The sequence below is a fragment of the Adiantum capillus-veneris genome, chromosome 13 (genome assembly GCF_014529385.1).
Source record: "Adiantum capillus-veneris isolate H3 chromosome 13, ASM1452938v2, whole genome shotgun sequence".
NCBI classification, from domain to species: Eukaryota; Viridiplantae; Streptophyta; class Polypodiopsida; order Polypodiales; family Pteridaceae; genus Adiantum; species Adiantum capillus-veneris.
Genome location: NC_140943.1, coordinates 119,438,352 through 119,456,668, shown reverse-complemented (window position 1 = coordinate 119,456,668; position 18,317 = coordinate 119,438,352). Strand labels below are relative to the sequence as shown.

The window sequence follows — 18,317 nt, the reverse complement described above, 5'->3', positions numbered from 1 at the left end:
AATTTGGTTTACTTGTGCGGTTGCCTACTCCATATGTTGATAGTGTGGGTGCATTTTTACAAGAGAAGTTAGTTGTTAGTGGTAATAATCACTAGAATTGTTAGTGATACATTTACAATGGGTAGGATGAGTTGATTTGATAAAGGAAGAGGGGTGAATTAAAAGAGAATCATTGAGATGGTGAAGCTTTGAAGAAGCTTGAACTCACCCTTTGTGTAGATTGTGGAAAAAATGACCGCTAGTCTTCTTCTTCTTCTTCGCTTCTTTACGCCGCCGCCACGGTTGACCACCACGATGAAAAGAGGATTTGTTGATGAAAAATCCTCAATTTTCAGAAGTTATCATGGTTAAGATGCTGAATTTTAGATATTTTTAGGAGAGGTAAATGAAATTGTAACATAGAAGCAATAGAGAGAGACATGGAGAGGGTGTATGTATGTAGAGGTTCATAAAAGAACTATAGGGATGAGAGAGAAGGGTAATGGTGAAGAAGGTGGGAGAAGCCATGGAAATTGCAGGTTTGAGTGAGGGAAGGAGAGGGAGGGATGTGTAAGAGTGAGTAGGTGTGTGGAAGGGTGAGAGAAGACTAAGGGCTACTTGTGAGAAAAGTGGGCAGACTGGGGTCCACTCAAAAAATCATAGCTCACCGCTGGTAGCTCCAAAAATCATGAAAAAATTTGAGGTGATTATTCAGAGCGTGGGCTACAGTTTCTCTTTTGACCACCGCTCTAAATTTGGAGTGGAGATAGGTGCCAAAATTGTCACCAAAAAGCCTGTTTTTATGCCTGCAAAAGTCTTTTAGTGGCTCCCTCCTTTGTTGAATTTGTACAATGCATCCAAGAGTGAGCCCCTCCTTTGTCATATTATAATACAAAGCATCCAAGTTGCCCTTGACCCATGCATGGAGGAGGATTATTGGTGAATAAAGAAATATATACATGGTGGGACTAGTGTATGGACTATTCATGGACTTTAGCTCAATGAGCACATGGTGTTAGAATAATGAGTAAAAATAATAATAAAAATATGGAGGAGTTATGGATATGGAAAGATATTGGAATCATATGATATGGTCCCTCCTTGAATTATTTTGGGTAAAAGAGGAAAAGGTATGCAAGTAAATAATATAATAAACGTAACCAATGAGTAGAAATCAATTTTTTGTTTTCACGAGGGTGAGGGTGAAAATGTGGGAGTGATTTGTATAAAGGAAAAATATGAGGTTAGAATATGTACATATTGGCAAAAAATATAATTATGGTGTAAGAGGATGAAAGAAGGTGTACATAGGTTTAATAAAACACACACCTAAGTAGAAATATTTAAATAAAATACCAAAATAATTATAAAAAATCCTTATATTTAGGCCATATATACAATGAAATATTTACACACAAAGAGGTCATAATATACTTTTATTTTTTTATTTTTTTGGCTCAACTAGCCCAGTGACTAGCTAGCTAAGGGTTTTTTTTATTTCAGTAAGGAGATATGGGAAAAGTCCCCTAACTCACACACACCTATATACAGTGAAAGGGTGAGGGTAACCACAGTGTTTGAGTGATTTGATAGGGTGAGATAACTCACTATGGCAATTACAGAGAGCCAAAAAACGGCTATCAGTAGTTGTCCCCATCCAACCTGTCCTCAGCAGCAAACATCTTGAACACATCTGTGTTGTTGTTGTCAGCCATGGTAAATGCTGCAGCTGATGTGAAAACTGCCCGAAAATAGGAGAAACGGAGCGGGAACAACCTGTGCTATATAGCACAAACCGTAGAAGACTGTAAGGCACCTGTTATGCAAAAAATGGCACTGACAGAAATTCTGCACAAAATGACGAAATAGCATGTGCAGTACTGCCTGTAGTGGAAACGGAGGCCGAAATGAGCCCAAATCAAAATTCTGAGCAGACCAAGCTCTTCGAGTTGTCCCAAAATTTTTGTCGACCTGCGAACGCTCGCCAAAGCTCACTGAAATCGGAGAAAGTGAGTAGGCGTGTGCTGGAGCAGCTGGCGACTAAGCCCAGGAGGACGTGAGCTGCTCTGATACCAATTGTTGGAATTAGGGTTGCAGAGAAACACACACAGCTTGGAGAAGACGAAGGAAGCTCAAGGCACACAATAGAGAGTGTATAACTTCGTGTGCAATGGAAAGATAGATAGCCCTAGAGTGATGGGCGTATATACAATGCATGGGGGAAAAAACCTCCTAAAGAGGGAAAAAATGCCCCGGAGGTCCTAGTGTGTTCACACACATCGCTACCACATGTATATGGTAACATCAGCAACCGAAGGGGTTGCCAATTTACTAGTTACGATCAAAGAGGTCCAACATGTCCAAAATAATTCGAGTGTCGGAACAAATCGGGGCACGACCAACGTGGTCAAGAAGCACCTATCACCATCCGACTTTCAACGTACAAAAAGTCAAAAATTATGCTTTATTTGCTTAGGAACACATAAAAAAAAGCAGTGCCCGCATGTCGGACAACTTAATGATGCATGAGTTCGTGATTTGACATAAACCCCAGTTCTGGTGCACGGCACAGTACTTATATGGCTTTTGAACATGTTATCTTAGCCATTTTCTCATACTTCAATATGGATTTTCAGCGTATGGTATGTTTTTTTGAATTGGGTACCGTTACGTCCAATTGTTTTTTCTGCCATAGTCATTTTTGGTACGACCAGTCACATCATCTCGGCTTATACGATCTGCCGAAAGCATTCTGAGATGCATGAAAGATCACTGAATTAGGGTGTATATGATACACGTGTCCTACAACTTACGTTTTGCATTTACTTTGGACAGTATTATGAAAAAGCCAAATGCTTGGCCCATTTCTCATGACACAAGGCTTCTAATTCGTACTCCAATTACCTCGGCGACAAGAGCAGTTGGCAACCAAGTTTGGGGCACCTACATTATTCAGGATATCATCTCATCGAATCCCTACCAGTCTAACCGGTGCAAGGCACTTAGGGTGTTGACTTCAACGGTTGTCACGGTAACCACGAGCTTTCATTTTTGTATGCAAGGCATGCTACCCATATGGTATAAAGTACGCTCTCACAAATCACTCTGTCAAGGAAACTATTAGTTATGCATTGTTTCCCATAATTTTCGGTTGCTATCCAGGCACACAAACCAACCTTAAAACTTCTAATGGATTCACAACCCATACACGGTAGATGGTCACGCCGTGACTTGTGTTCCCTCTCGCGATGCGAACACCATACAGTCAAATGGTTGCATGCTTATACGATAAGCTAGCAGTCAGGCATAAGATGTCTAAAAGCACACATTCTGGGCACACACACACTAGCAATGAAAGGAAAGCTCCTCAGGCCAGCATGCTCTTCTGTTCGTTCTTCATCGCTTTCTCTAAACGAACAAAATAAAAATTTTCTACGAAGTTTGTTTCATGTTTGACTACTGAGTTCTCCGGAGCCAAGATGCTCTACAATTCTCAGCTACAAATTGGGCAAGATGCCATTCACATTTATTTTCATCGGTTTATCGATTGAACACTCATTACCATACGGGCTAGGAGCCACGCACGCTAGCTACGGGCCATTGCTAAATCTAGGATAAGATCCACTTGTTGGTATTCCTTGGATGATTGTCCTCAAGATCAAACAGTTCTACCCAGTGGAGTACACAATGATGTTAATTGACAAGCAAGCGTCTTGTCATTACAGATATCATTACGGATGTATAGGGTGTCATTTTTTCACTACATGTTTTCAATGCAAACTCTCATGTGCGTTTTTTGATAATCTTAACCTCACACAGACTGATCTCTACCACAGAGTATAGATGCAGCAATTAGGGGTGACAACATGGTTGTAAGGGATCAGTAGTTCACTCGTGTGCGTCTTCTGCTCTCTCTATAGCACTACGAAGTGTCTATGGACATACGATTTTGGGGTAAGACCTAGCGAGTGATTGCTACATCACCCCATAGGCATTACGGATCACAGTTTGATCTGCATTGAGGATCACAGTTGATCTCTCCCAGTTCTCCTCTCAAGGAAATAATTCCGCAATCTACCACGTGGTAGCAGACGAACACACTTTTTAAGTTGATTCCACTCAATCTATACATGGGTAACTATGTTGGTTATCGTTATCTCCTAGTTGAGCAGTTTCTACAAGGAAGTCTTATCAAGGGATTTGACTACATAGATTCTAATTCAAGGGCTTGGGTTGCAAAGGCAACAACCAGGGTTCCCAGTGCAATACTGTTTGTTTTTCAGGTAGGGGACATGCTCCTCTCCATTTGAATACGGGTAAGTGAACATTACGTTCAAATCTCCAGGTACGCATCTATTGATTTGGTGTTATCTCATTTTTAGTATGCTTTGCTTGGTTTTTCAAGACATATAAATACGCTTGAATGTTATAGAGCCATGCCAAGGGCATGTCGGCACAAAGTATTTTGGGCCAAGTGTCCCATCTATCTTTTTGCCTTATGCTGTTATGAATCCACTCGTAGGATTCAATTTGGCACATGTTGTCACATGGGATACAACATGGTCAAGGAACTCAACGAGTTCGGTTTAGCCAGTGGAGCAAGACTAATGAGGGTCCCTCTCACTCTTGTCGTAGAGTGTTTGCAGTTACCTCCACCCACAAGTACATCTTGTACTTGAAGAATGTTCTTTTTTACACATCCTTACATGAGACATATTCCACATGTGGAGAATATGAGTCTCTGGACTGACACTGGCGCCATTATTTCAATTACGTGTCACGACAAAGTCCCTAGGTGTTGGTCACATCTGTTTTCTAGACCATTTTTTAGCACGACGTATCAGGAGCAATTTCATAGCCAGAAATTGTCGGATACTCAGAATGACTTGTTAAGGTACAAGTACTACTAAACAACATTACAGATGGTTGTTTATACTTATAGCAAGGCTATAAGTTGTTAATGCAAAAGTTTCATTGTTTGTACCTAGAAATGATCAATGTTTCACCTTCTACTGTGATTCAGACGTTTCAGCAAGGCTTGCAAAAGATTGCAACTAAAAGTATTTAGTTTCTTTTCAGAACTATTTACATTTCTTTCAATGTGGGCTAGGTGCATCACATTTTGCCATACGTATTGGCAAGGGCTAGTATGGATATACAGGTTTGGGTTAGTTTTTGCTAAATGCATGCACACTAGGTGTTATGGGCCCTAGTGTTTAGCAAAGGCTGATTTGGAACGGCATGCATATTCCTCAGGTTGTTGCTTATGAAGCATTTTGCACTCTATGTGCACTATCTCTATGAGATTACTTTTGGATCCACTAATCACCAATAGAGGTCATGGCTCGGTTTGGGCGTTTGTGGATTCCTTCAAGTTACCACGATGGTTATTTCGGACATTGTTGATTCTTCACCAATGTTAAACACTGCTATGATTCCCTGTTTACCAGTCATTTGGGACGACTGTCTGTAAACCGTGAGGAAAACACACCTCAATATTGTCAGTTATCCAAGGGGATAGGCAGATTACAAAGAGTGATCTTGTGCTAAAGGATCTGCTAAGAGCATACGTTAGCACAATGCATTTCTGAATAGATGATTTTCTCCCTATTCTAGAATTTCCTTAAGTACGATTTTCACACCTCTTGTGGTGGGGTTGGAGATTGTGTCAATACTTTCATACGTCAAGGACTTACCAGGTGTGCTGACAAAGTATGTTGGCAAGTAACCTTCATTAGGGATGAACATGTAACGGAATTTTCAAGATACTCCGGCGAGTAGGAAATCTGGCTCACAACTGCATGGAAAGTTACACCAAGGTTTCCTTGCATTATTCCAGTACCTTCAGAAGATCTGAAAACTGGTTATGCCTTTAGACAACTCTTAGTTGTGGTTACTCCTTTACAGTACTCAAGTGAGTTATAAATGGAGTTACCATTTAAACCCAAGTGGCTCTTAGTTGTGGTTAACTCCTTTACAACACTCAAGTGAGTTATAAATGGAGTTACCATTTAGACCCAAGTGGTTGCAAACGGACAACAATGTTGAAAATCAAGATATTCCTCTTGGTTTCATTGAACCTCCTCACTGCACCAACTATCGGTCATACAGACAACTGGCTCACTTATGGGACGTCAATAAAGAGAACATCAGTATTCTTGAGAAGATATTACTACTTGTGTTTTCGAGGACGAAAACTCTTCCTTAAGGGGGAAGTAATGTCAGGACAAGGGTCCTGTACCCTAAGAACTAGGTTAGTCACGGACTACGGCCAAGGGCCAGGCTAGGCAGTGTGGACAGGGGATCCGTCTAGGGCAAGGGGCTAGGAGCCCGCCTATATAGGAGGATCTCAAGGCCTAGTTCCCTAGTTCTTACATAATGAAAGATAAAGCAAATCAGACTAGTTATAAAAACTTTTCTGAATTGTTTTTAATTTTGGGAGGCTTATTTGAACTCTTCACCAAGATGAGTGATTTTGTTTTGCCTTGTTTATTGGATTTCAATGAGAGTTGTTAACCACGTCTCATGTTGAAGGAATGAGCTGGTGTACCTTTGGCACTAAGTCGATTGGTTTTCTCATTTAGTGTCAATAAATCACAAAGTTGTAAAATGTACTCAATTTTGAGCAAGAGCATTTTTGGATGATGCCCACACATGCAGCCAAGCAAGGAGGACATGCCTTAATTTTTTCATTAATATTGTATAGTTTTGAGCAGTTCCAATTTGTATTATTACCATATTATGGTAGTGATATGTGTGAATGCACTTGGGACCATTGTGGCATTTTTTTCCTCACTAGAGGTTGTTCTCCCCACTGCCTTTAAAATGGAAAGTTCTCTTGCAAGACATGTGCATATGCTTTATTTTAGGAAATATTGGTTTGAAATATTCTCAGTGATTTAGAAAAGAAATATTTTAACATACTTAAGGTATTGTCTTAATAAACTCCTCTCCTATGATTATTGGAAAATTCTCTTCCACCGCCACCTCAATGGATTGGAGCAGTAGTATTGCAGCATCTATTATACATACCTTCATATGTATATATTAGGATCTCTATCTATATGATCTTGGGTGTCGCCTGAATTTTTGTCCATCCTATTGAGTTATGGCACTTTGTTTGTAATTGGGTGATGTCTTCTTCCACCCATGTATATGGACTTGAGACAGAAAGTGGATCATGGCTCTAGATGCCATTCTATTGTCTAGTGCAAGTCAGAAACATATTTTATCGTCTAGTTAGAAGTACTTTACCTAACGCTAAGTTTGACATCAATGGCTGTACTCTTGAAACATGGGGCAAGAAGCATTGAAGTCTCCTTCTCTAAGGTAGTACTCTAGGTATGTTGTGAAGTGCGTACACAAGAGCGCGCACGTGCGTGTGTGTGTGTGAAAAGAGAAGAAGAGGAGACATTTTGCAGGGGAAAAAACTCACTATGAATATGTGAGCCCCCTTATTAGTGTTTACAGGGGCTAAAACTCACTATGAATATGGGAGCCCCCATATTGTATGAAGAAGTGGACGTTTGGGCTAACTGGCCGCATGGAGCTTTACCCCAACAAGCTCCCACATAAAGACCAATGTGGCCGTGAGGGAGAAAACAAAAGGAAATCATAGAAAACTTGTGCAAGGTAATCATCAAGTATGACCTCAGCCAACGCCCATTGGCTCGCTGAGTTCGTGTGCATCAAGCTCCAATTGTAGAGGAAGTATAAAGCAATCGACCACATACTCCTCACAAAAGCCGCACACATCCTGTAGGTATCTCGCCATATGCTCCAAAATAATATCAGCCATTGCACGGCTGACTGCTCCCACTACAAATGCACTTACCGCAAATGAAATCTCAATATCTCATACATGAGAATCCTGAATGTTGATGCTATCTTGGAAATCTCTACCAATCTGACCATCTCAATCAAATATGGCTCAGAACACCACTCATGGCAACCATTCTGACACCTAGACTCCAATCCTTGGAATCCATCCTCGTGTCCATTGCATAGCACATACAAACCAAAAGCATATGTCTGTCCTGAACCTTGTGTGTCAAGAGCAATGTCTAGCTCCAACTCACACGCAACATCCTCCGGCCTAAACATATCCATGAATGATTGAATCACGACTTAATCCTCACTGCTCAAGCCATCCATATCCGTCATCGTATCCATGAATAATAAGCCCTGTTGAACAACTGTCTACACAACTAGCTCAACATGCTCACCAACTGGAGCATCACACAGCCTATCCGCGGAAACATACCTTGTCTCTTTGCATTGTTGCGTACTCACAAAGATTGTGCCGTCTTGAACGTGGCGTACTCGCATCGCATGAATCGTGCCAACACTAGCACCTCTTGCTATGACTAGCTATCCACGATGCAATTTGAAACTGTACTTGTGCAACACCACTTGACATCCGCTGTCTTGTAACTAACTCACAGAGATCAAGATCTATGTCAAACCTGGCACGTGGCGTACATCTTGCAACACGTATGATGCACCACTCGGCAATAATAGCCTAACATCTCCTGCACCAACTATGTCATGCATTGAACCATGAGCTAGATGCACATGTCCAAGCATACCACTAGCATGTGTGTTAAACCATTCACAACTCGACGTGACGTGAAATCTAGCAATCGCATCTAGTATCCAATGCGAAGGTAATATGTCATTAAAAACTGGCAAAAGAAAGTCAAGAGTAATCATGGAAGCAAAATCAAAATCTCTATCATGTGTAGCCTCATATGCTACATTTGTTCCCACATCAATCAAAGTGATAGCAACTCTCTTGTGCATCTCATCCGCCAAAAACAATGCCTGCGTACATGCCCTGTATGACCAAAATGCCAACACACAACATCTCTCTATCTGTGAGATTTCCCTCTAAATGTGGACATCTCTCTAGACTCATATGTGCCAAAAGCATTACACAATCTCTGCCATAAATCTCTAGCTATACATGCATCCAAACTGATGCGATAGACATACTCACCAAGGTGTAACATGATCGTTGAGAACGTGCAAGATCGTCCAAGTCCTCCCACTCATCATCAGTCTTAGACTCTGGCCGAGCATCCATGCCCTGTAGTGGCAACACCTGGCCCAATTGAGTTAATGCATCATACATAGCGGATTTCCAATGCTCAAAGTTTGAACCATCAAACCTCATATACGGAAAAGCATAAACTTTGACAATGATGTACTTGCCAAAACCATGGCGAACCTATGAGCAAGATCAAGCAAAAATTGATCAATTGATAATAGACATTGCATGGTTGACTCATATACCAAGCAAGTAAAAAATACATCATCATTAAGCATAAGCTGTCCAAGAGAACTGTCAACAAATATGGCGATCAATGTAATGAGACAAGTGAGAAAACTTGTGCACCATACTCTCCGAAATTGGCTCAATCCCACAAGTCAATGCACATAACCTATGATGAATTTGCTATTGAATCCTCTGAGTCTGTAAGAGTGAATACATCCACCAAATGTTCTCAAATTATGCACATAAACTTTGACCACACTTTCGTTACTGAGAGCAAACCATAAATGCACAAAGCAAGAGAGCAACCAAGCTATACACACATGCCAAAAAACTCCTATAGTGCAAAGGACCTATATGTAGAAGAACTTGCAAAAGTAGACCACCCTCTTGTTTGAAGTAGATAAGTCCCAAACCGTGCGAAAATTGCAAAAATTTCCTTCTACAAAGTTGTAGAGGTGAAAATGGTTAGGAATCATGGGAATTGACCTGAAACGCTGATTCTAACTAGGAGAAATTGATCTGCAAAATTTACAGGCTGTCCTCGTGACCTGCAGGAAGTCTAAGAAATGTAACTCAAAATTAGTGAAGATTCTGAGAAAACTTTCTTCTACAAAGTTGAAGAGCGCAAAAAATCGGTCTGAATTAGAAGGAATCATCCTATTTGGACACCTTTTGATAGACAAAATCGGACCTGCAAGAATGTGCCAAAAATTTTCTACTTCCCACCCGCTTCCTTGCTGAGCTCCAATGGATCCTCAAGCTCTAATACCAATTGAACTGTGCAAGCAGGAGCGGGTGTGTGTGTGTGTGTTTGTGTGTGTGCAACAATGGAGAAGAGAGAAGAAGAGGAGACCCGTGTTTTGCAGGGGCAAAAGCTCACTATGAATATGCGAGTCCCCTTATTAGTGTTTGCAGGGGCTAAAACTCACTATGAATATGTGAGCCCCCTTATTCTATTATGTAGATAATGAATAAGTATAGTGGGTGGGTGCCCGGATTAACTGGCCACATGGGGCTTTACCCCAACATGTTAATGTTAGCAAAGTTAGGGTTATGGATTGGTCATTCTTGCAAACTAGGGATATGTGACCATTTCTTCCTAGTGGCTCTTGCACGTGGATATGGAGTAGCTAAGGTAATGTGCAATGGTTTCATTACCTTTATGTAGGGCTAGAGATATATCAAATGCTATCCTCCTCAATTAAGAGGCGATGGGCCCTCATAATGGTATCAAAGCCCATGTTAGTACTTTGGGAATGTCGATTTTGATCATGTTTGATTATCTACATATAGAGTAGAGTCAAGACTTGAAAAATGCACATTGTGCATGATGGTGACAATGAGGCCTATAGGAAGTTCACTATCTTTCAACTCATGTATGAGTCAACTTGCATCTCACCATTTACAAGTTCAAGAAGAATGTGATGATATTTTAATAGAGAACCAATTCTCCAGCTTCAAGGGTGCAAAGAGAATGGGACCTTTCATGAACACTTTAAATCGTTCACCCCTACTAGCAAGGTTTATAACATTGATGCCAACCAACTAGAATGCTAGATATGAAGTGCCTCAAAGTTATACATCAGTTTTGATATTCTAGAATAAAGATAACTATGGCCTTGTTGGACATCAATGAAGGAAATATATCTTGGAAGCACTCGGTTTACTACCAGAATTTGAGGCCCGCCAAGCTTCAACTTGTAGGAGCTCCTACTTGTTGGATCATTGCTCTCAATTTCCTCATTTTTGGTTCAATACGATCCCTTATATTTAGGAGTTATTTTGCACAAGGAAATCTATCTACCGAGTTTGTAAGGTTTGTCTTAATACTCTAAACTAAGAGCTTGGCACGGATTTGTACATAATTTAATGCAACTAGATAGTGTGCTTTTGTATAAAGGATGTCTACAAGAAGTCTTGTACCTTTCTTCAATGAAGAAAGTTGGGGTGATTAATTGGTATTTGATTATTGTTTTCATGCTAAGTTGTGTTTTAAGTACTTTGAGGTAGAAAATAACTAGCTTAATTAAATTGCAATAAAATTACACCACTCTACTTATAGGTTAAAGTCACCTCTAGGTGTCTTTACATTGCTATTCAAGAGAAGAAACTTGTGCTCAAACAAGTCTAGTTTCCATGTAGGGAGAAGGACCTAACCTAGAATGGGACATGGTTGGATGCCATGGATGACTACTTTAAGACCGCTATAACAACTCAAGTAAACCAAGCAATGCTAGGCATCTTCTGATTCATTAGAGATATCAAGCTTTACTGGAAGCAGATTTGTTAGGACAACCTCTCCTCAATAGCCATTACGTCTTGGGAGAAGATGAAATAGTGATAAAGAAGGCTACCTTCCTCCCTTTTTTGGTCAATCAGAATGAAAGAATCTTTTGCCTTGTGTCCACTAGGTATGACCTTGAATGAATACTACACCAAGTTTGTATCTCTAAGGTGATATGCACCCTAAGTTCTAGCCTTGAGGCTATGAGGCCAACCTCAATTCAAGATACCCTACTCAAGGCTAAGCCTTTGGCGGTAGAAGGAACCCCTCTTTTTCAAAACGTCAATAACTACAACAACAATAGAGGTAGAAATAGGGGAGCTATCAATCAAGGAACCCAAAATCAAAGAGTAATCACTAGAATTGTAAAGCAAATTTTTCCCAATTTTTGGTGTTCTGGATGCACTAAGATGGGACATTATAGAAACCGTTGTCTTGACGGACATGTACCTTGTCCTCTGCCTCTACTTTTGTCGTTGTAGAAAGGTCCATGTGACAAAAGGTGATTGAGAAGTTCACTAATGGACCCACCAAAGGATGGACAACCTCAACCCTCTAGAAATGAGGAACTTCTAGCATGTGCATCACGAAGTGTGGGAAGAGCGTTGAACTCAAGAACCCCCATCATGAAGGCAAAGGATTTAACACTAAAATCGATCCAATGTATCCTGCCTCGAGTTTGTTTTACTACATTTTTCACACGAAATATAAATGCCATAGTGTGGACAACAAGTGAGGCCGCACAGTGCCTTTACATAGTTTGAACTAGCCCAAGCAACGAGCATACTGTTGAGGTGTGTGTGTCTAAGGAGCTGATTGAAAGGTAAGGGCGCATCCGCACGCTGGGGTGCTACCCCTGCTGTGGCTACTCCTGCCCAACGCCCGCCCTAACACTGCCCGTGAGAGTCAATGCATTCGCACGGAGCAGAGTTGCTCCACGTGGCAGTGAGGGGAACCGTTTGCAGCCCATGCTTGTAGCTGGGCGCTTGTGAGGATGTGCTCGACTTCAATGCTAAGCCATGCGATTGATGGGCCCCTCCAAGCGCCGCCGTTTAACGAGGTTTTTGGTGAGTAGCTCTATTGTTTTCGATAGAGTGGATAAAAGCAATCTTCGTTTAACGCTGCCAATCTATCCCCGCACATGCGAATGCAACAATTTAGTGAGGGGCTGGAGTCAGGGCAGGGGTGTGCACAAGAGGGATGTGCGAGTGAAGTTGTTCTTGATTCATGGCCCGCGGGTGATGTTATGTGGCGTGATGGGCACCTCTCCTTGTTAAGAGGTCCTAGGCTCTAGCAAGGGGCCTTCTTTTAAACAGAACGAGGCCTCACACTCTAGCAAAGGGTGGTGTTGAAAACAAGGAAAATGTATGTGCATGTGGAACTGTACATAAATTAGTACAGAAAAGAGCAACTTGCGAGGGTTAGAACATTAACTGTAACGTGCGCATTTTAGAACTCGTTTACGTCTGTGTCGACGCAGGTCAAAAGGAAGAGCAGCAGCAAGATTCTTTGCATTTGGGCCTGCAAGTAAGCTGCAATACTCAACTAGGTCTGCTCACCTCACCTTCATTTCTGCTTTTCTGAATGAAAAATTTCAAAGGTTTGCTCTCTCATTTTGCAGTGAGGAACCCATTTTCCTCGCAATGCTGCTACGACTTGAGTTTGAGTTTTCCAGTTCGAGAGAGAGAGAGAGAGAGAGAGAGACCCACCACACACACGCACACAAATGAATTTTCTTTTTTATATGTATTGTACCCATCTCTTCTCTGGAGCCACGCCAAGCACACACTAACCTGAAATGTTCAAGTAGAAAGCTTTGCAATGCCCCCAGAACATCTACCCCCATTTTGGGTACATGTGGGCTAACTTTCACCAATTGGTTTTGCAGATCAGCATTTGGAATTTTCAGTTCACAAGAGTGCTTCAGACAGCCCCAAATTACTGATAAGCTCAATCTTTTGAGCTAGGAAAGAAAAAAAAAATGTGTTGGGGGTCGGCTGTGCCAAGCTGTTACAATGGTGATGGCGTCAATGCAAGGGAGGGGCTCAAGCAAGCCACTTTTCAGAGCTTGCTCTACAATTTCGACACAGACGCCTCTTCTCATAAAAGTCCGCATCAAGAGATTGCTCATGTGCCCTCTGTTCCTTCAGGTACCATGTATTTCTCATAGAATTCTTACCAAATGGTGTCTTAGTTTTCCTTACAGAAGTCGAGAGCAAGGTGAAATACTTTTGTACTTTTTTTATTGTCTTTCTTGATTGATGCCCAGATCTGAGCGGGAGAATGAGGCGCAACATGAATTTGAAGTTCAAAGTTAAAATTCTCTAGTTTGGCCTTTTGTTGTTGATCTTATTTTGTGTGGCTACAAAGATCAATTATGATCTGAAATCATTTAGCTGTTTCTACAGTTCAAAGGGGTAGGGAAACGTCAATTTGTGCTTGCTGTTTGTTTAGGGGGAAAAGAGGAAACGACCCTCTCTTAGTCAAGGTTGCATCACATGTTCTGCTAATCACTTATATTGCATGGGAAAGAAAATAAAGGCATTTCTACAATACTCATTATGATTATTTTAGTGAGGAGCTATTGGGTGCCTGGCCTCAGCTTTCTTGTTTCCAAAGCTAAATTTATGGAAGCCCTAGACATTTGTTTTACTCGCTATACATAGAAAGGAAACGGAAATAAACAGACATTGATTTTCACATTTTGTTACAGTTTCTCCCAAACATTTGCTTTAGATCGTCTTGTTTAGATTTCCCTCGGTCAAGAAGTTCCACGAGGTTTGATGATGTTCAAGGATGCTTGCCTTCTGTGCAAGATTTCATCGGAATGAATTTGTGATCCGCTTGCAGAGACTTTAAGGCAAGTATTTGTGGCTTAATTGATTGCATACACCCACGATCTTGTGGATTGAGCCCCACAGTTGAAAGAGAGTCAGATTGAATGCACAAAACGTGTTTGCAAGGGCCTTGTAAAGGAGGATTGTTGTATTGTTTCTTGTTTCTGTAGGTCCCCCTTGCAAACTTATGAATCATGGAATGTGCCATTAATGGACTAGTCACTAGTAGAATTTATGGAAATGTGAAAACTTTTAGGAATCAAAGCTCAAAAAGAAAAGCACCATCAACAGGCAGGCAATATTTGTTCTGTGGTGGGGGCATATATGTGGAAGAGTCGTTTGAACAGCTATGTAGTAATGTGTACCATACTTTGCTTCTGTGCTTGGCGCTTCTTTAGGAATTTGATGCGGGTGAATTTGGGTGCTCCCTTATTGAAATACCTCTTTGTAAATCAAATGTATTATGCTGTTCGCAAAGAAGCACATGATTGGTTAAAGTGGGGAACTTTCTAATTGATCTTGATTTGCTTACTGAACGGATTTAGGCACATATCTGTCGCTTGCTCTGTTTTGTTGTTCTTTCTAAAGTAATGGGCGTTACCTCTGCAGTTGTATAATTTAAGTGTTATGAAGATGTTGTGTCCCACATACTCCTTTGACATTTATATCCTGCGAATCATTGTGGCTTTGCTCTTAGTCATTAGAACTTTATGATCACATTCTTTACTAATCATTCTTACTGTCTTTTTAAGGGCCAGAGTCCCCTGGAACGCCCCCACGAAAGGTAATTGCACGAAAGAGAAAGCATGTGTATAGAGGCATACGGCAACGGCCATGGGGAAAGTGGGCAGCAGAGATAAGGGACCCAGGCAAGGGAGTTCGTGTATGGTTGGGCACCTTTGATACAGCAGAAGAAGCTGCTTGTGCCTACGATGTTGCTGCACTCAAAATTCGTGGAAAGAAAGCGAAAGTGAACTTCAGGCAAAACTCAACACCTTTTTCAAAAACAGGTAAGGAATTCTCTGAACCAGAGCGTTAATTGGTTTGAAACATACATAATTCTTTTTATGTCATTTTCCAAAAGAAACTTTGAAAATTGACCTAGTTTTTACAATTTTTAGACAAGTTTTGGAAATTCAAGCTGATATTTTTCCTTTTCTCTTTTCTCAACCGGCATTATGGGATTTATAATTGGCACAATTATACGCTGTGAGACACACTTTTCTCAAACACTGCTCGACTCTGAGCTTACAGTTGTGCCGCTCGGGAATTCAATAATGCTGGCTAGGAGGAAGAGGAAAAGGAAATATTCCCCTCTGAAATTGAGAAAAATGTAAACAATAGTTCAATTTTCTGAAATTCTCTCTTTGAAAAAGCCAAGAGAGGAATTATGTATGGTTTGAAAATGATTTTTCCCAAGCACTGCAGCGAACAGAAATTCTGAAAACTAAATTTGTTGACAAGTAGCTGAGTTTCTTGATTGCAGGCACTGCAGGCAATTCACTAATCAAGTCCACGCTTACAGAAATGGATGTGCACTCACCATCAAAGACGGTCTCCAACTTACCAGGAGCATCTACACACATTATGAAGGGTACAAAGAATGCGTTATCATCTGCAGCGGTGGTTTCTACTGGCCTATCTGAGAATTGTGGCTTGCCATCAGCCACCATTGGCAGCCAGATCAACACTATGCACACAGATTTGTCATCAACAAGGATTTCACAACCTGCACTGAAGGAGGCAGGGTCAGCTGATGGGTGCTTGTGGTCACTAAAAGCCTCCAAATATAAAGATTGGGAGTTTGGGAGTTTGTTGAACAGGTTTGGCAGCGAGCCAACTTCCGTAAAGAGTGAATGGTTGATGGAGCAGAATGATGTTAAGGGTGCGAAGACTTGTTTGCAAGAACAGTGTCTGCAAAAGTTTCCACGCTTTTCTGATTGTGCCGAGGCAGCTCTACGCAGCTGTTCAACGTTAGACACTATGTGTGCAGCATTGAATAGCAGCTCTGGTGCAAGCTCTATGTTTTCGACCATGTGCGCAACTCACCATGGTAATACGCCGGCGGGTTCTTCTTCTTCGTGTCCTAGCCCGTATACGACTGAAAAGCCTTCCAAAGGGGCAGAAAAGCTTTTGAATTCACATCCAATGAATTTCAGCATCATCAAGGAGGCGGTGGCTAACAAGTCCGCTAAATATGTAGTGGAGGATGGTGTTCATGCTGCTGGCAAAGCAGGTGATGCGATCAAGAATGGTGTCATTGTAGAGACCCGTGAGAATGTTGTGAAGGATGAGGTATCTGCTGATAATGGCAATGAGAGTCAGATGATTGCAGGTGGTTATTCTGGCATGGCGCCGATGGTTGAGTCATTTATGGAAAACAATGGCGATTATAACAACAGCTTGATCTACAATATGGAGCAAGATTCCATGTCAAATGTGCATGCTTCAAAGGAACAAGTCTGCATGCTGGAGAGACCCTTTTTATGTGAGTTGGACAGTGGGGATGAAGAAGCGATGCTTGATGTGTTTTGGAAGGTTGTCCCAGATCCACCTTTAGAATCGCAATCTGCATTTCTGGATGGAGGGTTCCTAGAGAATGGGAATTCACTCTCGTTATGGAGTTTCGATGATGTCTCTGCCCTCTAAGCCTCTCCCAGTGCCTGCTTTTTGGGTGCGAACGGCATTACAAAGATAAAACATACGGAGTAGTAGGATTAGCAAGTTCATTATACCTAAAAGTCCTAAGAATCACACATGGGATATGTTTGCTTTTGTTTGGTTTCTCTCAGGCAGGACAGCATTCTTGACTTGTGAGTCGACAAATAGTTGAGAGTGTGTGTGTGTGTGTGAGAGAGAGAGAGAGAGAGAGAGAGAGAGAGATGTTTGTGTATAGGCAACTTTGTTTATTGGATATACGTGTGGGTTACATTATTGCATTGCACACGCTTTTTGTATTTGTGCAAAACGCATGGCCGTCGAGAGTGAAAGCATAGAATGGGCCATGTTGGGAATGGGATTTGACTGAACCTCTTACATGTAGACAGAGGTGTAAAGCATAGCCCATGGAGGTGCCCATGTTTGGCCACATACAAACCTATGTGTAAACCTATGTGTTGAGGATAAATCTCATCTCTATGCCTATACTTTCTCATTGTAAATTTTCATGCATTCAATTTAATTAAGCTATGTTTTTGTTACAAATGGCTCGATTGTGGATCCACCTTAGATAACAAGCCATTTTAAAGTGATTGCTCAACCAGATAAGCAATAACACTAGGGAGTGCTGTGTAAAAAAATGAGGTGGAAAGTGGTCTTTCTTCAAGGTCTTAGTAAATTAAATTATGGTTAGAGTTAGCAAGCATTGTGGTCATGGAGGTTTGCAAGTACACAATGAATGGCATTGTTTGATGGATGCCGGGAACACGCAAACATTATCTAGCATGAAGGATGTTGCCTTAAATTATTGCATGGCAATATCACTCTCATGATCAATTGGGCTATTGCAGGCATAGGCGGCATAATCATACTCGTGATGTGTCGGTCTAGTGCATATCTGAAATACAAGATGTCATCACCCAAGTGTGGTAGATTGGTTATGCCATTTCCCTCTTGAATAACAGGTCTTGAGTTCAACTCCTCGTCGGCTAGAACTTAAAGGTCTCTTGGGATAGTTTCCTACGACGTTGAAACTCTCTTCTTCTATAGTGGTTTTGGTGCTTTTCAACATGCTAGGCTGTACAGAGCCCACCCCCAAGATGGTAAAGGAATAAATGAAGCTAGTCATCATGTAAGAGGGATCGCATTGATTAAGGAGGTAATGCTATTGAGGCAAGAGATGGCTACTCAAATGAAAGGATGTGAACCCAAGTTGGGCCAGGTGGAATTCAGGATCAAATTCTAAAGAGCAAGGGATGCCCTTTTTTAAAAAGTAACACAG

At 41.3% G+C, this 18,317-nt stretch overlaps 1 protein-coding gene across 2 annotated transcripts; it reads left to right on the top strand.

The window, feature by feature from the left end:
- The first annotated feature begins 12,871 nt into the window (after nucleotides 1-12,871).
- Nucleotides 12,872-17,187, top strand: LOC147444754 (uncharacterized). Of its 2 annotated transcripts, none has more exons than XM_086527290.1 (4): nucleotides 12,872-13,067; nucleotides 13,429-13,690; nucleotides 15,130-15,387; nucleotides 15,864-17,187. In XM_086527290.1, exons 2-4 carry the CDS (start codon nucleotides 13,522-13,524, stop codon nucleotides 17,024-17,026), a joined length of 1,590 nt encoding a protein of 529 aa, XP_086383416.1. In that variant the 5' UTR covers nucleotides 12,872-13,067; nucleotides 13,429-13,521; the 3' UTR covers nucleotides 17,027-17,187. The 2 variants fall into 2 exon arrangements, with proteins under 2 accessions (XP_086383416.1, XP_086383414.1); XM_086527288.1 differs by having other exon boundaries at nucleotides 12,872-13,089.
- Nucleotides 17,188-18,317: the final 1,130 nt, after the last annotated feature.

Bases quoted from the DNA above. Each gene is read 5' to 3' on its own strand.
- LOC147444754 (XM_086527290.1), top strand. From the start codon at position 13,522: ATGTGTTGGGGGTCGGCTGTGCCAAGCTGTTACAATGGTGATGGCGTC. The intron at 13,691-15,129 runs GTACCATGTATT...TGTCTTTTTAAG, and splicing joins TGTGCCCTCTGTTCCTTCAG to GGCCAGAGTCCCCTGGAACG. The intron at 15,388-15,863 runs GTAAGGAATTCT...TCTTGATTGCAG, and splicing joins AACACCTTTTTCAAAAACAG to GCACTGCAGGCAATTCACTA.